Here is a 20,629-nt window from a genome sequence, read left to right as displayed (position 1 = left end):
ATCTCTGTCCCATTCCTGCCCTGTCTTTACCCTGCCTCCAGCCCCTCCTTGCCCTGCCTGGCCACCACCCCATCTCCGCTCCTCTGAGTGTGGAGTCCTGTTCCCCCACTAGTTTCCACCTGGTCTCCACTCTGCCTCCGCCACTCTTGAGTGTGGGGCTCCTTCTTCTGCCCTCTCTCCACCCCATCCCCTTCCATGGTCTCCAGCAGCCCTGGCTCATGCTGTTCCTCCCCGTCTCTGGGCTTCTGCTCTCCTGGTTGCTCCCTGCGTCCTCTGCGTTGCAGGACCTGTTCTGTCTTCTGCTCCCCCCGTGTCTTCTGCTCTTCTGGCTGTCACGGCTGTCCCTGTCCTTTAATTTCTCCTGCGGCTGCTCGCCTGCCCAGATTCACCTGCCCCGCACCCTCTACCACTTGGGATGGGAGGGGCCAAGTGGGGTGTCAGTACAGAGGGTGTGCTGAGCCCTGCCTGTCCACAGCACGGCCAGTGCGGTTCCGGGAAAGGCTGAAGGATGTGGAGGTGCTGGAGGGCGGCGCTGTGACACTGCGCTGTGTGCTGTCCTCTGTGGCTGCGCCTGTACAGTGGCGCTATGGGGACGAAGTCCTGCGGCCGGGTGACAAGTATGGCCTGCGCCAGGAGGGAACCGTACTGGAGCTGGTGGTGCGCCACCTGCAGCCCAAGGACAGTGGGCAGTACTCATGCTCCTTCGGGGACCAGACCACCATGGCCAAGCTCACCGTGAAGGGTAATGTCCTGCCTGCCTGCCCCCGCGTCCCTCAGGTCCCTTTCCTTCAGTGTCCATGCTGAAGGTGGTGTGCTGTGTCCATTTGACCTTTTTTCAGCCCTGCCTGCCCAGTTCATAGGAAAACTAAGAAGCAAGGAGGCCATGGAAGGGACCACGGCCATGCTGCGGTGTGAGCTGAGCAAGGCGGCTCCTGTAGAGTGGAGGAAGGGCCCTGAGACCCTCAGCACTGGTGGAAGATACAGCCTGAGGCAGAATGGGTCTGTGTGTGAGCTGGAGATCCGTGGCCTGGCTGCGGCAGATGCCGGGGAGTACTCGTGTGTGTGCGGGCAGGAGGGGACCTCAGCCACACTGACTGTGAAGGGTAAGAACTGAATGTGGTCACGTGGACCGGTAGCGTGGTGTTCGGTTGTTGATTTTATGCCAGCCATCTGCACTCACATTGCATTGTCTCCTTGACTCCAGAATATCCTTTTCCCGTGTTGTTAGTTGCTGTTGAGTTGGTTCCGACTCGTGGAGACCTTGTGTGTAACAGAGTAAAATGTTGCCTGGTTCTGTGCCGCCCTCGGAATAGGTGGCACGTTTGAGTCCGTTGTTGAAGCTATTGTGTCAATCCATCTTATGGAGGGTATCCTTTGTTTTTGATGACTCTCTATGAATTGGGATGTCGTTCCTGATGATGTGTTCAAAGTAAGTGAGCCGAAGTCTCGCTACCCTTGCTTCTAAGGAGCATTTGTTCATTCTTCTGGAAGTCTATAGTGTATTCAGTATTCTTCACCAACACCGTAATTCAAATGCGTTAATTCTTCAGTTCTCCTTTTTTATTGTCTAACTTTGGCATGCATATGAGGCATTTGAAGAGATTATGGCTTGGGTCAGGTGCTCCTTAGTTATCAAATTGACATATTTTTCTTTTTAATATTTCAGAGTGGTCTTTTACAGCAGATTTGCCCAGTGCAATATGTCACTTGATTTCTTGCCTGCTGCTTCCGTGGACGTTGACTGTTGATCCAAGTAGAATGAAATCTTTGACAACGTCAGTTTCTTTGCCATTTGTTCTGATGTTGTTTATCAGTCCATTTGTGAAGATTTTTGTTTTCTTTATGTTCAGGTATAATGCATACTAAAGGCTGTAGTCTTTGACCTTCATCAGTCAGTGCTTCAAGTCATCTTCATTTCCGGCAAGCAGGGTGCATCTGCATATTGCAGTTTGTTAACGAGTCTTCTGTTCCTGGTGCCACGTTCTTCGTTCTTCGCATAGCCAGCTTTTCACACTATTTGTTTAGCAAACAGATTGAATAAGGAAGGTAAAAGACTACAACCCTGCTGCACGCTTTTTCAAATTTTAAACCATGCAGTATCCCCTCATTCTATTTGAATGACTGCCTCTTGATCCATGTGCAGGTTCTACATGGGCACAAATTAAGTATTCTAGAATTTCCATTCTTTGTAATGTTATCCATAATTTGTTATGATCCACACAATTGAATGCCTTCGCATAGTCAATAAAACATGGGTAAACATGTTGTATTTTCTGCTTTTAGCCAATATCCATTTGACATCATCAGTGATATCCCTCATTCCACATCCTCTTCTGAATCTGGCTTGAACTTCTGGCATTTTCCCATTGATGTATGGCTGCAGCTGTTTTTGAATTATCTTCAGCAAAATTTTGATAGCATGTGGTATTAATGATATCATTCTATAATTTCCACAGTCTGTTTGCTTGCCTTTCTTTGGAATGGTCATGAACATGCGTCTCTTCCAGTTGGTTGGTCTTCCAAATTTCTTGACATAGGTGAATAAGTGCTTCTAGTGTTGCCTCTCTTTGTTGAAGCATCTCCATTTGTATTCTACCAATTCCTGGAGCTTTGATTTTTGCCAGTGCCTTCAGCATGGCTTGTACTTCTTCCTTCAGTACCAGTAGTTCTTGATTATATGCTACCTCCTGAAATGGTTGAATGTTGACCAGTTCTTTTTGGTATGGTGACTCTGTGTATTCCTTCCATCTTCTTTTGATGCTTCCTACATCATTCCATTTTTTGCCTATGAAGTCCTTCAGGATTTCAACCATTGGCTTGAATTTTCTCTTCAGTTCTTTCAGCTTGAGAAATGCCAACCATGTTCTTTCCTTTTGGTTTTCTAACTCCAGGTCTTTGCACGTTTCATTGTACGGTGAAACCTGTGAGAGCCTGAATTTGATGGGATTGCCTTGTTTTTCTGGCTCTTGCAAGTTTTCTGCCTTTGACAGGGTACAGCCTTGCCACTCTTCTATCACTCCTTTTAGAGAAAAATATTTGCGTTTTCCTTTTCTGATAGGTTTCTGCCTTACACAGGTTCCGGCTTTTGCAGGTTTTACTGTAATACTTTACCTTGTCTTCTTGAGCCACCCTTTGAAATCTGTTTAGATCTTTTACTTCATCATTTCTTCCATTCTCTTTAGCTACTGTGCACTTAACAGCAAGTTTCAGTGTCACGTCTGACATCTATTTTGGCCTTTTTCTTTCCTGTCTTTTTAATGACCTTTTACTTTCTTCATGTGTTATATCTTTGATGTCATCCCAAAACTTGTCTGCTGTTAAGTTATTAGTGTTCATTCTGTTCTTGATATAGTCTCTAAATCCAGGCAGGATGTATTCATGGTTGTACTTTGGTTCTTGTGACTTGCTTTGGTTTTATTCAACTTTACCTTGAACTTGCACATGAGTAATTGATGGTCTGTTCCACAGTTGGCCCCTGACTTTGTCTTGACTGATGATACTGACCTTCTCTATTGTCTCTTTCCAAATTCCCTTTCCACTTCCTGGGTTCTGCATGACCTTCCTGTTGGCTGGACTGGCAGAAACCAGAATGTGTAGCCAGCTCTCCGCCCGTTGTGCTGTCCCTTGCTGTCTGTCCTGTTGAATTTTGTGTCTCCCCCTCTGTCCTGCCCGGTCACGTCTCCCAAGTCCTCCAGAGATCTGATGTTCTCCATGTCTGTTTGACCATTCCAGCCCAGCCTGCCCAGTTCATAGGAAGACTGAGAAACAAGGAGGCCACAGAAGGGTCCATGACCACGCTGTGCTGTGAGCTGAGCAGGGTGGCCCCTGTGCAGTGGAGGAAAGGCCTTGAGACCCTTAACACCGGGGACAAATACAGCCTGAGGCAGGATGGGGCTGTGTGTGAGCTGGAGATCCGTGACCTGGCCATGGGGGATGCTGGGGAGTACTCGTGTGTGTCTGGGCAGGAGAGAACCTCAGCCATGCTGACTGTGAGGGGTAAAGACCTTGTGTGGCCACATGTGCTGGTGGTGTGGTGTCTGAGCACATGTTCATGTCCCTCTCTCCCGGCCCCTGTCTGCACTGTGGTCTGCTTGTGTGTGTCTCACTCACTCCTGAAGCACCTGTTTCGCAACAGCTGCTGTATGTGGGCCAGCCTCCATTGTGAGGTAAACAGCAGAGGGTAGGAGAGGCCCTTCCTGCCCTTGTGGAGGTTACAATTGAGGTAGAGGAGACAGCTTCCGGGTAGCAGAGCCAGAATGGTGTTGGAGGCAAGCTAGAGGGCCGTGTGGGAGCGTAAAAGGGGGAGTGGTGGGCCGGAGCTGGTGGGCAAGCGAGAGTGAGAGCTGGAGGACAGAAAGAGGGTTATCGTGCATGTGGCAGAGTGTGAGCGGGAAATGGATGGGAGGGCTTGGGTGTGGCATCCGCAGGGAAGGAGGGACGCCAGGTGCAGCTGGGAGAAGCCTCCTTTCATCTCTGCTTGGGTGGAAGGGATGTGGGCAAAGGCGTCCCCAGCAAGCAGGCTGATTGGTATGGGGGTGGTGAGGCACTGGGAGAGGGCCAGGTGGGACCACATCCTGTGACACTGCCTTGGCCACACCCACCTGTTGTGTGAGCATCCCTGTAGAAGGGAGCAGGGTTGCTGGGCTGCATTTGTGGGACAGTGGAGCATGGGCAAGACAGGCTTAGAATAGCAAGGTATGGGTGGGTGCTGGCGCCAGGGGTAGGTGTAACAGGAGGGGTCCCTGGTGGAGTGAGTGGTGGCCTCTGTGTGTCTGAGTGGCTCTCAAGGCTGATGAGGGCATCAGTGGCATTTCCCTGGCATCAGAGTCTCAGGGCGGAGGTGTGCTGAGGAAGCAGAGCTGAGCAGCTCCCCGTGACCCTGTGTCCCCAGGCCCTGACCTTGCTTGCCGTGTGCTTTCCTCATCATGTCTGTGTCCTGTTTCTGATCTGCAACCTCCAGAGGGCCTGACAGCATGTGTGTCTGACCCTGCCTCATTCTGCCCACCTAGTTCGCAGTGTCTGAGGAGGCCACAGAAGGGACCACAGCCATGCTGTGGCATGAGCTGAGCAGGACAGCCCTGTGGAGTGGGGGAAGGGCCCTGAGACCCTTATCACTAAGGACAGATGCAGCTGAGGCAGAGTGGGGCCACGTGTGAACTGGAGATCCGGGGGATGCCAGGGCAGGAAAGGACCTTGGCCAGAGGTGGGTCTGCCCAGGAGGTGAGGACCTCTGGGCTCCACCCTTCCACCCAGAGCTCATGTCACATTGGGGACAAGCGCCAGGCCCATAATGGCCCTGGTCCTCTGTGTGGAAGGCACAGACCTCTGGAGGCTTCACTTGACTCCTGTGGAACCAGGACTCTGCCTGGCACAGCTGGCAACCCAGTGAAGGCACAGCTCCCACGTCGGGAGTCTAGATGCTCAGGGCCCTCTGGAGGCCTGGGTCACTTCCTACAGGGGACGCAGATGGAACAGAGACAGGGCGAGGCCCCCGTCCCATGTCCTGGGTGGGTCATAGGAGCAGCACCAATGGAAGGCTTGGGCACCACAGGGAGGGTGGACGGTTGGCTCCTCTCGGAGGAGCAGCCGCCTCATGGGTGCAGGAGCCTGGTGCTGCACCCGGTGGGCCCTGGGCTCCGTCCTCAGGCCAGCTCACCCTCCCATGATGAAGGTGGAGCCTCCTGAGCTGGGGAGAAGGTTGTGGGTCCAGAGGCAGGTCCTCCCATCATGGCACGATGTCAGATTTCTTCAGGGGGCCCTGTCTGCAGCCCCCATGCCTACACCGTCTCAAACTTCACACCTGTCATACCCGCTGGGCAGCCACCATAGCTGTGGCTCAGAGATCTGTCACGTGGTCACAGCCCCTCAGAAGAGAAACCACCCCAGGAGGAAGCCGCTCTCACCTAGAACCCAGCAGTGCTGTTGTCAATGCCAAGGTGGCCAGCCACAGGATGCTTAAGGAAGAGTCTCCTTGGGAAATAGGGCATGTGCCCTAGTTGGAGGGAAGCTTCATTGGTGGTCAGCACCCGGTCTACCCCTCAGTATCCACACCAACTTAGCATCCCCTAGTGTTAAGTATTGAATTGTATCCCCCAGCCCACACCAGTAAATATGACTGTGTTTGGGGAACCGGGATTTTTTTTCTTCACAGATGTTGTGAGTTAAGTTATGGAAGTCATGCCCAGCGGCGTGGCTCCTAATCCTAATTCCTTCCACATGATTTCTTATAAAAGAGAAGGACAGACATGGGAATAGAGACACACAGGAGAATGATCTATCTACAAACCATGTGACGATCCATCTACAAGCCATGGAAAACCAAGAAATGCCCGGGGCTGCAGGATCTGAAAGACTCAAGGAAGGATCTCCCCTCAGAGCCCACAGGAAAAGAGCATGGCCCTGCCAATGCCCTGCTCGCAGACTTCCAGTCTCCAGGATGAAGAGACTATAGATTCCTGTTCTTTAAAGGCACCCACTTTGTGGTATTTTGCTGTGGCAGCCTGAGAAGACTAAGACCTCTTCTAAGGGACACTGAGTGGGGGATTCCTGTGCTTTCAGAAGGCCACATGTGACTATTTTACCCCAAGATGCCCTGAACTGCTGCCCCAGTAAAGGCCCCAGTAGAGGAGGGACCGGGCACATGGCTCCACCTTCTGCTGGCTGGTTGAGTGGGGCAGGCACCACATTGCGGCTCCGCACGCCTTCCTGTTCATACGTGCTCCATGCTACTGGGTTGAACGGCTTGTTCGCGTGACATTTCTTTGTCCTTTCAACCTACATGTGCCAGGGTGGCTGCAAGCTAGGCCCTGCCCGTGCCGAAAGCCCAGTGCTCAGCAACAAGGCCACCTGTGTGACCATGACAGAAGATAGGCGGGTCCCATCTCTTCTCCAGCTGTGCACTCCCTGCTTAGGGTCTATCTAGAGTATTCCCAGCCTCTGGGGAGCAGCAGAGGTGCAGGAGCTGAAGCTAGAGCCATGGGGGTGGGAGTTTTAGGAGCTTTTCTCCATCCTTCTTCTGCTGCCTGTGCCAGTCAGGATCATGGGGCAACCAGGAAACATGGAGGCCACTGAGGGACCTTGGCCACACTGCAGTGTGAGATGGCAAGGCCACAGAGTGGGGAAAGGGCCCTGAGACCTGAGGCAGAAAGAGCCACCTATGAGCTAGAGATACGTGGCCGGGGGACATGCCCCTGCTCACCACCTTGGCCCACTATCCACAATCCTGGGCCGTCTCTGTGGTGTCTGCATGAGAATTCCCACCTCCTCCGTCTCCTCTGCTAACCTCTGCCTGGGTAGCTCAGCCCAGCTTCACGTGCTCCTCCTACCACGCTGCTTCCCACACCACGTGCCCTTCTGCTTTCTCATTTTCTCCCTTGTTTTCTCCATAGTGCATATGTTCCTTTGTGGGTGTCTGTGCCCTGTACTCAAAGTCCTCCAAACAGTTAGATGTTATATGTGTCTTTTTGGCCCTTTCAGCCCTGCCAGCCAGATTCATACAAGGTCTGAAGAGTGAAGAAGCCACAGAAGGGGCCACGGTCATGCTGCGGTGTGAGCTGAGCAAGATGGCCCCTGTGCAGTGGAGGAAAGGCCCCAAGACCCTCAGTTCTGGGGACAGATACAGCCTGAGGCAGGATGGGGCCATGTGTGAGCTGGAGATCCGTGGCCTGGCTGTGGAGGATGCTGGGGAGTATTCATGTGTGTGCGGGCAGGAGAGGACCTTGGCCATGCTGACCGTGAGGGGTAAAGGCCATGTGTGGCCATGTGGATCAGTGGAGTAGTGTCTGTACCATGGTGTCTCATGTCACTACCTTCTGCCTTTGTTTGTGCCAAGGACCCCATGAGACTCCATGGATATCTGTTCTCCATCTCACTGGTGTCCCCTAGATTCTTCCAGTCCTCAATGGCTTGACCAGTAGATGTCGTGATGTCCATGTTCATCTGGCTCATGTTCACCCCTCTTTGTCCTCTGTTCTCCTCATGACCATTTGTTCCCCTCACCATTTGTTCATTGGTTTCCTTGTCTATCCCTTTAGTCCTTTGGTAGTTTATGTGTCTTTGTGGGTTTCTATGTCCTGTACACAAAGTCCTCCAGACAGTCTGATGTTCTCTGTCTCCATTTGGCCCTCCCAGCCCTGCCAGCCAGATTCATACAAGGTCTGAAAAGTGAGGAGGCTATGGAAGGGGCCACGGCCCTGCTGCGGTGTGAGCTGAGCCAGGTGGCCCCAGTGGAGTGGAGAAAGGGCCCCCAAACCCTCAGCACCGGTGACAGATACAGCCTCAGGCAGGATGGAGCCACATGTGAGCTGGAAATCCATGGCCTGGTCATAGAAGATGCTGCAGAGTATTCATGTGTGTGCGGACAGGAGAGGACCTCAGCCACGCTGACTGTGAGGGGTAAAGACTGCATGTGGCCATATGGAGAAGGACAGTGGTGTCCGCACCATGGTGTCCGATGTCACCAGCTCCTGCCTCCTTCTGTGGCTAGGTCCCTGTGAGACTCTGTGGGTATCTGTGCTCTCTCTGACCAGGGTCTCCTGGGTTCTCGAAACTCCCTGATCCCTTGAATAGTAGATGTCATGATGTTCATGTTCACGATGCTTATGTCTATCCTCCTTTATCCTCTTCCCCCCATGACCATTTGCTTCCCTCACCATTCGTTTGTTTGCTTGTCGATCTCCTTCCTCCTCTGGGAGTTTTCGTGTTCCTTTGTGGGTGTCTGTGTCCCTGTACACAGTCTTCCAGACAGTCTGATGTTCTCTGTGTCCGTTTGGCTCTTCCCAGCCCTGCCAGCCAGATTCATACAACGTCTGAAGAGTGAGGAGGCCACTGAAGGGGTCACGGCCATGCTGCGGTGTGAGCTGAGCAGGATAGCCCCTGTGGAGTGGAGGAAGGGCCCCAAGACCCTCAGCACTGGGGACAGATACAGCCTCAGGCAGGATGGGGCCATGTGTGAGCTGGTGATCCATGGCCTGGCTTTGGCTGACACTGGGGAGTACTCATGCGTGTGTGGGCAAGAGAAGACCTCGGCCACACTGACTGTGAAGGGTAAAGACTGCGTGTGGCCCTACAGGGACCTCTATATTCCAGCCTAACCCACCTGAGCTGTGTCTCCACTGTTTCTTGATGTCACCCTCATCTTGTGTCACAGCACCCATCTGTCTAATCCGTCTCACAAACCACATAGATAACCACTGTGGGTTGGCACTGTCCAGGCCCTGGGGACACACTGGTAAAAGGACCACAGATGCCTGTGGTCAATGGAGTACCTGGGGACCAGGGGCCCTGAGAGAGAGGACATAGGTGGAGCAGTCCCAGACAGGTCCAAGGTCTAGAGCACCTTTGGGAAGCTGGCATGTAGCCAGGGCTGCAGAGTCAGGTCTGAGGGAATGTGTGGCCATTTGAAGAAGCAGTGTCAGGGTGTGGCAGGGGAGAGGTGGCCAGACAGGCGGGTGCCCTGCATCTGGCTGCAGCAGGGGTCACAGTGCACGGCCTAGCCAGCTGTGAGTTCTGAAGCTCACACTCTGCCTCAGGTCTGGAGAGAGCCATGGAGGCTGCAAGATGGAGACTTGGGGTGTAGCTGGGTGACCACGTTTGGGTTCTTTGGGGTCTAAATGATCTGAGCTGAAGGAGTGGAGCAGATGGGACCAGGATAGTGTTGTGGGGCAGAGGAGGTGGTTCCTGTGTGGGTGAGGAGAGGCAGTGCAGATGAGCAGAGATTGGTGTGCCCAGGTGTCTACAGGCCCGAGCAGTGGTGGGAGGTGCTCCACCTGCGATGGCAGCGTATTTGGGTGGAAAGCCAGCAAGGGTGAGTGGGATGTGAAGACTGGGAAGAAAGATGTCCATCACTTTGTTGGGTACATGGGTTGTGAATGTGGATGAGACCTGGCATGGTGCTCAAGATGCAGAGGAGGTGACCCTTAGCTGGTAACTAAAGGCCAAAGCTGAAGACAGAGGCCCCTTTGAGATGATGGGAGACCTGTATGGAGTCATATCACTTCGCTGCTTGGTGCCTGAACAGGCCGAACATAGGAAGACACAACAGCAAACACTGCTTGGTCTGCCCTCACTCGTGGCTCTAGTTATCTCTGCTTTTTTTTTCCCCTCCTGGGCATTGGTCTTGTCCCCCAAGGCACCCAGAGGGTTTGATGGATTCTGTCCATCTGGCCGTCCCCAGTTCCGTCTGTTCAGTTCATCCAAGATCTGAAGACCAAGGAGGCCATGGAAGAGGCCATGACCACACTGTGGTGTGAGATGAGCAAGGCAGGCCCTGTGCAGTGGAGGAAGGGCCCTGAGACCTTCAGCACTGGGGACAACAGATACAACCTGAAGCAGATGGGACCACATGTGAGCTGGAGATTCATGACCTGGCCATGGTGGATGCTGGGGAGTATTTGTGTGTGCACAGGAAAGAGAGGACGTCAGCCAGGCTGACCGTGAGGGGTAATACCTGCATATGACCACGCAGATAAGTAAAGTGGAGTCTGCGCCATGCTATCCCATGTCACCACCTTCTGGCTCCATCTGTACCAAGGCCCTCGCGAGACACAACAGATCTCTAGTCTCCATCTCATTTGTGTCTCTTGGATTCTTCCGGCTCCTCAGCCCTTTGACCAGTAGATGTCATGAGGCTCATGTTTATCCCTCTTTGTTTCTGTTCCTCCCATTTGCTTCCCCATTTGTTCGTTTGTTCGTGAGACCATTGCTTTGCTGCTTTGGGAGTTTACGTATTTCTTTGTGGGTGTCTATGCCTTGTATGGAGCCCTGGTGGTGCATTGGTTAAGAGCTCAGCTGTTAACCAAAAGGTCAGCAGTCCAAATCCACCAGCTGCTCCTTAGAAACCCTATAGGGCTGTTCTACTCTGTTCTATGGGGTCACTATGAGTCGGAATCAACTCGACGGTAACGGGAATAGGTATGCCTTATATGAAAGTCCTCCAAGCAGTGTGATACGCTCTGGGTCCATTTGGCAATCCCAGCCGTGACAGCATCTTCACAAAAGGTCTAAAGAGTGAGGAGGTCACAAAAGGGGCCGTGGCCATGTTGTAGTGTGATCTGACTAAGGTGTCCCCTGTGCAGTGAAGGAAGGGCCCTGACACCCTCAGCACAGGGAAAAAATACAGGCTGAGGCAGGACAGTACCAAATGTGAGCTGGAGATCTATGGCCTGGCCATGGCAGATGCTGGGGAGTACCTGTGTGTGTGTGCAGGCAGGACAGAACCACAGCCATGCTGATCACGATGGGTAAAAAAGCAGGTAGTTACATGGATCAGTGCTGCGGTGTCTGCGCCATACTATCCCATGTCAGCACCTTACCCTGCATCTGTATCCAAGCTCTCAAAGACTCTGTAGATGTCTGTTTGCCATATCACTGAGGTCTCTACATTCTCCCAGCTCCTTGACCCCATCACCAATAGATGTCATGATGTTCATATTCATGACACTCATGTCTATCCCTCCTTGTCCTCTGTTCCCCCATGACCATTTGCTTCCTTCACCAATGTTCATTTGTATGCTTGTCCATCCCTTTCCTCCTTTGGGAGCATGTGTTTCTTTGTGGGTGTCTATGTATGTCCTGTACACCAAGTCTGCCAGACTGCCTGATGTTCTCTGTGTCCATTTGGCCCTCCCAGCCCTGCCAGCCAGATTCATACAAGGTCTGAAGAGTGAGGAGGCCACAGAAGGGGCCATGGCCACGCTGAGGTGTGAGCTGAGCAAGACGGCCCCCGTGCAGTGGCAGAAGGGCTCTGAGACCCTCAGCACTGGGGACAGATACTACCTGAGGCAGGACGGGGCCAAATGTGAGCTGGAGATCCGAGGCCTGGCCGTGGCTGATGCTGGGGAGTATTTGTGTGTGTGCGGACAGGAAAGGACCTCAGCAACACTCACTGTGAAGGGTAAAAGCTATGTGGCCACGTGGATTAGTGGAGTGGTGTCTGCACCATGGCGTCCTGTGTCACTGCCTCCTGCCTCCATCTGTCCCAGGGCCACCACAGGACTCCATGGTTGTTTGTTGTCCATCTCACTGGGGCCTCCTGGATTTTCCCAGGTTCTCAGCCCCTTGACCAACATCTGTCATGGTGTTCATGGTCATGAGGCTCACGTCCATCCCTCTTTGTCCTCTGTTCCCCCCGTGACCATTTGCTTTTCTCACCATTTGTTGATTTCTTTGCTTGTCCATGCCTTTAATCTTTTGGGAGTTTATGTGTCTCTTTGTGGGTGTCTGTGTCCTGTACACAAAGTCCTCCAGACAGTCTGATATTCTCTGTGTCCATTTGGCCCTCCCAGCTCTGCCAGCCAGATTCATACAAGGTCTGAAGAGTGAGGAGGCCACAGAAGGGGCCACAGCCACACTGTGTTGTGAGCTGAGCAAGGCGGCCCCCGTGCAGTGGAAGAAGGGTTCTGAGACCCTCAGCACTGGGGACAGATACTACCTGAGGCAGGATGGGGCCAAATGTGAGCTGGAGATCCGTGGCCTGGCCGTTGCTGATGCTGGGGAGTATTCGTGTGTGTGCGGACAGGAGAGAACCTCGGCAACGCTCACTGTGAAGGGTAAAAGCTATGTGGCCACGTGGATTAGTGGAGTGGTGTCTGCACCATGGCGTCCTGTGTCACTGCCTCCTGCCTCCATCTGTCCCAAGGCCACCACAGGACTCCATGGTTGTTTGTTGTCCATCTCACTGGGGCCTCCTGGATTTTCCCACGTTCTCAGCCCGTTGACCAACGTCTGTCATGGCGTTCAATGTTCATGAGGCTCACGTTATCCCTGTTTATCCTCTGTTCCCCCCATGACCATTTGCTTTCATCAACATGTGTTCATTGGTTTGGTTGTCCATCGCTTTGGTCCTTTGGTAGTTTGTGTGTTTATTTGTGGGTGTCTGTGTCCTGTATACAAAGTCCTCCAGACAGCCTGAAGTTCTCTGTGTCCATTTGGCCCTCCCAGCCCCGCCAGCCAGATTCATACAAGGTCTGAAGAGTGAGGAGGCCACGGAAGGGGCCACGGCCATACTGCAGTGTGAGCTGAGCAAGACGGCCCCCGTGCAGTGGCAAAAGAGCTCTGAGACCCTCAGTACTGGGGACAGATACTGCCTGAGGCAGGACGGGGCCAAATGTGAGCTGGAGATCCGTGGCCTGGGCATGGCTGACGCTGGGGAGTATTTGTGTGTGTGCGGGCAGGAAAAGACCTCAGCAACGCTCACCGTGAAGGGTAAAAGCTATGTGTGGCCACATGGATTAGTGGAGTGATGTCTGCCCCATGGTGTCCTGTGTCACCACCTACTGCCTCCATCTAACCTAAGGCCACCATGGGACTCCATGGTTGTTTGTTGTCTGTCTCACTGGGGTCTCCTGGGTTCTCAACCCTTTGACAAATAGATTTCATGTTGTTCATGTTCATGAGGTTCACGTCCATCCCACTTTATCCTCTGTTCCCCTACGACCATTTGCATTCCCTTATCGTTTGTTGATTTGTTTGCTTGTCCATCCCTTTCATTTTCTGGGAGTTTACGTGTTTCTTTGTGGGTGCCTGTGTCCTGTACACAAAGTCCTCTGGTCAGTCTGATGTGCTCCATCTCTATTTGGCCCTCCCAGCCCTACCAGCCAGATTCATACAAAGTCTGAAGAGTGAGGAGGCCACGGAAGGGGCCACAGCCACACTGTGTTGTGAGCTGAGCAAGATGGCCCCTGTGCAGTGGAAGAAGGGCTCTGAGACCTTCAGCACTGGGGACAGATACTGCCTGAGACAGGACGGAGCGAAATGTGAGCTGGAGATCCGTGATCTGGCTGTGACAGATGCTGGGGAGTATTTGTGTGTGTGCGGACAGGAGAGGACCTCGGCAACGCTCACTGTGAAGGGTAAAAAGCATTGTGTGGCCCTGTGGATTAGTGGAATGGTGTCTGCACCATTGTGTCCTGTGTCACCACCTTCTCCTTTCGACTGTGCCAAGCCGCCTGTAGGACTCCATGGTAGTCTGTTCTCCATCTCACTGTGCCCTCTGAATTCTCCCAGCTTCTCAGCACTTTGACCAATAGACGTCGTGATGTTCGTGTTCATGAGGCTCATGTACATCCCTGTTTATCTTCTGTTTCCCTCATAACCGTTTGCCTTCTTCATCATTTGTTCATTGGTGTTCTTGTCCATCCCTTTCATCCTTTGGGAGTTCATGTGTCTTTGTGGGTGTCTGTGTCCTGTACACAAAGTCCTCCAGACAGCGTCATGTTTTCGGTGTCCATTTGGCCTTCCCAGCCCTGCCAGCCAGATTCATACAAGGTCTGAAGAGTGAGGAGGCCACGGAAGGGGCCACGGCCACATTTTGGTGTGAGCTGAGCAAGACAGCCCCCGTGCAGTGGAAGAAGGGCTCTGAGACCCTCAGCACTGGGGACAGATATGGCCTAAAACAGGACGGGGTCAAATGTGAGCTGGAGATCCATGGCCTGGGCGTGGCTGACAGTGGGGAGTATTTGTGTGTGTGCGGGCAGGAGAAGACCTCAGCAACGCTCACTGTGAAGGGTAAACACTATGTGTGACTGCATGGATTAGTGGAGTGATGTCTGCACCATGGTGTTCTGTGTCACCACCTACTGTCTCCATCTAACCTAAGGCCACCATGGGACTCCATGGTTGTTTGTTGTCTGTCTCACTGGGGTCTCCTGGGTTCTCCCAGGTTCTCAACCCTTTGAGCAATAGGTGTCATGTTGTTCATGTTCATGAGGCTCACGTCCATCCCTCTTTGTCCTGTTTCCACCATGACCATTTGCTTTCCTCACCATTTGTAGATTCGTTTGCTTGTCCATCCCTTTCATCCTTTGGGAGTTTATGTGTTTCTTTGTGGGTTTCTGTGTCCTGTACATAAAGTCCTCTGGTCAGTCTGATGTGCTCCGTGTCCATTTGGCCCTCCCAGCCCTACCAGCCAGATTCATACAAAGTCTGCAGAGTGAGGAAGCCACAGAAGGGGCAATGGCCATCCTGCGGTGTGAGCTGAGCAAGATGGCCCCTGTGCAGTGGAAGAAGGGCTCTGAGACTCTCAGCACAGGGAACAGATACCACCTGAGGCAGGAGGGGGCCAAATGTGAGCTGGAGATCCGTGACCTGGCTGTGGCTGATGCTGGGGAGTATATTTGTGTGTGTGGGCAGGAGAAGACCTCGGCAACGCTCACTGTGAAAGGTAAAAACTATGTGTGACCACGTGGATTAGAAGGGTGTCTACAGCATGGTATCCTATGTTACCACCTTCTCCCTCCATTGGTGCGAAGCCCCCCTGTGGAACTCTACGGATGCCTGTCTCCATCTCACTGGAGCCTCCTGAGTTCTCCCAGCTTCTCAACACTTTGACCAATAGATGTTATGATGTTCATGTCCATGAGGCTCATATTCATCTCTGTTTATCCTGTGTCCCCTGTGATCATTTGCTTTCCTCACCATTTGTTCATTGCTTTTCTTGTCCATCCGTTTCATTCTTTGTGAGTTTATGTGTTTCCTTGTGGGTTTCTGTGTCCTGTGCATGAAGTCCTCCAGACAACCTGATGTTCTCTGTGTCCGTTTTGCCTCCTCAGCCCTGCCAGCTGGTTTCATACAAGGTCTGAAGAGTGAGAAGGCTATGGAAGGGGCCACAGCCATCCTGCAGTGTGAGCTGAGCAAGACGGCCCCTGTGCAGTGGAAGAAGGGCTCTGAGACCCTCAGTACTGGGGACAGATACTGCCTGAGACAGGACGGGGCCAAATGTGAGCTGGAGATCCGTGGCCTGGCCTTGACAGATGGTGGGGAATATTTGTGTGTGTGCGGACAGGAGAGAACCTCGGCAACGCTCACTGTGAAGGGTAAGAGCTATGTGTGGCCACGTGGATTAGTGGAATGGTGTCTGTACCATGGTGTCCTGTATCACCAACTTCCCCCTCCATCTATGCCAAGCCCCCCATGGGACTCCATGGTTGTCTGTTCTCCATCTCACTGGGGTCTCCTGAATACTCCCAGCTTCTGAGCACTTTGACCAATAGCTGTCATGATGTTCATGAGCCTCATGTTCACGCCTGTTTATATTGTTTCCTCCATGACCATTTGCTTTCCTCACCGTTTGTTCATTGGTGTTCTTTTCCATCCCTTTCATTCTTTGGGATTTTATATGTTTCTTTGTGAGTGTCTGTGTCCTGTACACAAAGTCCTCCATACAGCCTCATATTCTCTGTGTCCATTTGGCGTTCCCAGCTCTGCCAGCCAGATTCATACAAGGTCTGAAAAGTGAGGAAGTCACGGAAGGGGCTGTGGCCATCCTGCGGTGTGAGCTGAGCAAGACAGCCTCTGTGCAGTGGAAGAAGGGCTCTGAAACCCTCAGCACTGGGGAGAGATACTGCCTGAGACAGGATGGGGCCAAATGTGAGCTGGAGATCTGTGACCTGGCCGTGGCTGATGCTGGGGAGTATTCGTGTGTGTGCGGACAGGAGAGGACCTCAGCAACTCTCACTGTGAAGGGTAAAAGCTATGTGGCCACGTGGATTAATGGAGTGGTGTCTGCACCATGGTGTCCTGTGTTACCACCTTCTCCCTGCATGTCTGCCAAGCTCCCCACTGAACTCCATGAATGTCTGTTTTCTATCTGATTGGGACCTCCTGGGTTCTCCCAGCTCATCAGTGTCTAGTCCAGTAGATGTCATGATGTTCATGTTCTTGAGGCTCATTTCTATCCCTTTTGTCATCTGTTCCTCCTCAGGACCATTTGCTTCCATCACCATTTGCTCCTTTTTTTGCTTGTCCATCCCTCTCATCCTTTGGGAGTTTGTTTGTTTGTGAGTATCTGTGTCTTGTACAAAGTCCTCCAGACAGTCTGGTGTTCTCCATGACCACTTGGCCCTCCCAGTCCGGATAGCCAGATTCATTCAAGGTGTGATGAGTGAGGAGGCCATGGAGGGGGCCATGGCCACACTGTGGTATGAGCCGAACAATGCTGCTCCTGAGCAGTGGGAGAAGGGTCCTGAGACCTTCAGAACTGGTGACAGATAACACCTTGAGGCAGGATGGAGCCACATATAAGCTGGAGATTTGTGGCCTTGCTGTGATGGATGCTGGGGAGTACTTAGGTGTCTGAGCACAGAAAGGTCCCTGGCCATGCTGACTGTTAGGGGTAGAGGCTGTGTGTGGCCACATGGACCATTGTGTCTCTACATTGTCACCTTCTGCCTCCATCTATCCCAAGGCCCCTGTGGGACTTGTGGATTTCTGTGCGCTCTCTGACTAGGGTGCCCTGAGTCTGCCAGCTTCCCAACTTCTTGACCAGTAGATGTCATGTTCATGAGGCTCTCTCCATCTTTTCTTGTCCTTGATTTCTCCCATGACCATTTGTCCATTTGTTTGCTTGTTCATTCCTCTGCTCCTTTGGAAGTTTGTGTGTTTTTATCCAGTGTCTGTGTCCTGTACAGAAATTCCTACAGATAGTCTGATGTTCTCTGTGTCTATTTGGCCCTTCCCAGCCTTGCCAGCCAAATTCATACAAGGCCTGAAGAGTGAGGAGGCCACTGAAGGGGCCAAAGCCATGCTTCAGTGTGACCTGAACAAGATGGCCCCCGTGCAGTGGAAGAAGGGCCCTGAGGTCCTCAGCACTGGTGACAAGTACATTGTGAGGCAGGTTGGGACCAAATGTGAGCTGGAGATCTGTGGCCTGGCTGTGGCAGATGCTGGAGAGTATATGTGTGTGTGCGGGCAGGAGAGGACCTCGGCCACGCTCACCGTGAAGGGTAAAAACTGTGTGTTTTTGTAGTATGATATCTGCTCTGGGGTGTCCCATGTCACCACCTTCTTCCTCCATCTGTGTCCAGTCCCCCGTGAGACTCTGTGGATGTCTGTTCTCCATCCAACTGGGGTCTCTTGGATTCTCCTGGCTCCTTGACCCCTTGCCCAATAGATGTCATGATGTTCATTTTCATGAGGCTCTTTCCATCTCGTCCTTGATTTCCCCTATGACCGTTAGCTTCCCTCATCATTTGTCCATTTGTTTGCCTGTCCATCTCTTTGCTCCTTTGAGAGTTTGTGTGTTTTTAGTGGGTGTCTGTGTCCTGTATACCAAGTCTACCAGACTGTCTGATGTTCTCTGTGTCCATTTGGTCCTTCCAGCCCTGCCAGCCAGATTCATACAAGGTCTGAAGTGTGAGGAGGCCATGGAAGGGGCCGCGACCACCCTGAGATGTGAGTTGAGCAAAAAGGCCCCGGTGCAGTGGAAGAAGGGCTCTGAGACCCTCAGCACTGGGGACAGATACTGCCTGAGGCAGGATGGGGCCACGTGTGAGCTGGAGATCCGTGATCTGGCTGTGACAGATGCTGGGGAGTATTTGTGTGTGTGCGGCCAGGAGAGGACCTCGGCCAAGCTCACTGTAAAGGGTAAAAGCTGTGTGTGGTCATGGAGATCAGTGATGTGGTGTCAGCACCGTTGTGTTTTCATATTACTTGTGTCTGCCCTTTCTTGTCCTCTGTTCACTCCATGATGTTTGTCTCCCTCATGCGGACTGGAAAGGGTAAAGATCGAGTGTTGCCGTGTGGACTGGGGTGGGTTCTTGACGTCCTCTACATCCCCAACTCCACCATGCTCGCTCCCTTTTTCTTCATCCATGCTTTGTGTCCTGCTGGTTGCTGTCTGTTCTCTGCTTGACCTTTTTATATCTCTGCTCTCCTTCCTGATGTCTAGACGAGTCCCCGAGGGATAGAACAGTGCCTGACCTTACTTGGGGTGTGAGGGATCACAGCTTTGCCCTGGGGGATTTGAGCGGACAAGACCCCATCTTGGGGTCTGAGGGGATTCAGGCCTGCCCTGGGTATCTGAGAGAACATGGCTTCTCCCTGATTGGCCTGGAGAGGAGACAGCTCTACCCTGGAGGGTCTGAGGGGATACAGCCCCACCTTGGATTCTGAGGGGACTTGGACCTGCCCTCAAGGGTCTGAAGGAACATGGCTTTGCCCTGGGAGGTCTGGGTTGGGGGAGACAGCTCTGCCCTGGGGTGGGGCCTGTGGAATACAGCCCTGCCCTGGGGAGATCTGAGGGGACTTGGCCCTGGGAGGGGTCAGAGGGGGTCCACCCTGCCCTGATAACCTAAGGAACATGGTCCTGCTGGGGGCTCCTTGTTTGGAAGGCCAGCACAATGAATGCCCTGGGTCTGAACTATGGCTGACCCTGTCTCCCCTCTGCCCTGCCCCACCCCACCCTGCAGCCCGACAGGTGGTGTTCAGAACACAGCTGCAAAACCTGCAAGCTGAGGAGGGCTCCACAGCCAGCCTCCAGTGTGAGCTTTCGGTGCCGGACGCCACTGTGATCTGGAGCAAGGGTGGGCTTGAGCTGCAGGCTGCTGGGCGGCTGGAGCTGCGGAAGCGGGGGCCTGTGGTAGAGCTGCTGCTGCGGGACCTGCACCGGGAGGATGCTGGGGAGTACAGCTGCACCTGTGGCTCCCAGAGCACCAGTGCCACCCTCACGGTAACAGGTGGGCTCCATCTCCCACACCTGCCTGCGACTGGCCCTGCCTCACCTAGAGGCTGGGAGGGCCCATTCCCAGCATGGGTTCTTCCCCTGCCCCAGGGGCTGATTGGAGGGCACATGCCCTGCTTGGAGTGGACATAGCCTGTCCTTGAGACTGGCTGCGATGTGCGCTCTGGAGCATCATGGGCAGGGACCGGGACCTGTGCTCACACTCTGTGTCCCGGTCCCCCATGTAGCTGCACCTGTGTGCTTTCTGCGGGAGCTGCAGCCCCAGGAGGTAGACGAGGGTTCGACGGCGCAGCTGTGCTGTGAGCTGAGCCAGCCAGGAGCCAGTGTAGAGTGGCGCAAGGGTTCCCTGCAGCTCTTCCCCTGTGCCAAGTACCAGATGGTGCAGGAGGGCGTGGCTGTTGAGCTGCGAGTATGCAACACGGAGCAGGAGGATGCTGGTGACTACACCTGTGACACTGGGCAGCGGCAGAGCACAGCCAGCCTCTCGGTCCGCGGTAAGCCCCGCCCCACACCACCTGCCTGGCTGGCCCTCCAGCTTGACTACTGGCCCTGACACTCCTTCCTGGCTCCTTAGCCCCCAGGCCCCAATTCAAGGCTCGGCTGCAAAGCATGGAGCAGGAGGTGGGTGGTGTGGCCCGGCTGTGCTGTGAGCTGAGCGAGGACAAGCCAGGCACCTCTGTGCAGTGGCTTAAGGAGGGCATGGAACTTCGTGGGGGCCCCAAGTATGAGATGCGACGCCAAGGAGCCATGTGCGAACTGCTGATCCACGGGCTTGAGGCCAAGGACACGGGCGAGTATGCCTGTGTGGTGGGTGGCCAGAGAACCTCGGCCTCTGTCAAGGTCAAAGGTGAGGGGCTCCTTGACAGTCTCCCCTGCCCCACCAGCCCCACCACCACGCCACACCCTTACAGCTCATCTGGGGATGCACCTGGCCTGCCTCAAGCACCTCTCTTGCCAGGTGCTGTCCATGGGGTGGCTGGGGGAGGTGTGCTCAGTGCCCCTCCATGTCACCCCCACACCGATGTTTTGGGAAAAGGACAATAACAGTGGCATAGCTGAGGCTCAAAGCTCCTGAATTCCTGGTGGGCAGCCCTTGGTCTTTCCTGAAGGCATTACCTCCCTGGGTCCCTGGTCGGCCAGGGTGGGGCTGGCTGCAGGGCTGGGAGGGACAGC

At 53.5% G+C, this 20,629-nt stretch overlaps 1 protein-coding gene across 3 annotated transcripts in view; it reads left to right on the top strand.

Moving 5' to 3' along the window:
• The window catches only part of OBSCN (obscurin, cytoskeletal calmodulin and titin-interacting RhoGEF), a 232,782-nt gene that overhangs the window by 136,410 nt on the left and 75,743 nt on the right, over positions 1–20,629 (top strand). For all 3 annotated transcript variants that reach the window (XM_049875093.1, XM_049875094.1, XM_049875095.1), the window contains 19 exons: positions 476–742; positions 840–1,103; positions 3,733–3,996; positions 7,477–7,740; positions 8,131–8,394; positions 8,782–9,045; positions 11,630–11,893; positions 12,285–12,548; positions 12,940–13,203; positions 13,587–13,850; positions 14,242–14,505; positions 14,897–15,160; positions 15,549–15,812; positions 16,198–16,461; positions 17,457–17,720; positions 18,097–18,360; positions 19,185–19,451; positions 19,684–19,950; positions 20,031–20,303. In XM_049875093.1, the coding sequence (XP_049731050.1) occupies positions 476–742; positions 840–1,103; positions 3,733–3,996; positions 7,477–7,740; positions 8,131–8,394; positions 8,782–9,045; positions 11,630–11,893; positions 12,285–12,548; positions 12,940–13,203; positions 13,587–13,850; positions 14,242–14,505; positions 14,897–15,160; positions 15,549–15,812; positions 16,198–16,461; positions 17,457–17,720; positions 18,097–18,360; positions 19,185–19,451; positions 19,684–19,950; positions 20,031–20,303 (5,034 nt within the window). The remainder of the gene's footprint in view (positions 1–475; positions 743–839; positions 1,104–3,732; positions 3,997–7,476; positions 7,741–8,130; positions 8,395–8,781; positions 9,046–11,629; positions 11,894–12,284; positions 12,549–12,939; positions 13,204–13,586; positions 13,851–14,241; positions 14,506–14,896; positions 15,161–15,548; positions 15,813–16,197; positions 16,462–17,456; positions 17,721–18,096; positions 18,361–19,184; positions 19,452–19,683; positions 19,951–20,030; positions 20,304–20,629) is intronic.

The sequence above is a fragment of the Elephas maximus genome, chromosome 2, assembly GCF_024166365.1.
Source record: "Elephas maximus indicus isolate mEleMax1 chromosome 2, mEleMax1 primary haplotype, whole genome shotgun sequence".
Lineage (NCBI taxonomy): Eukaryota > Metazoa > Chordata > Mammalia > Proboscidea > Elephantidae > Elephas > Elephas maximus.
This window is presented reverse-complemented; position numbering and strand designations above follow the sequence as displayed.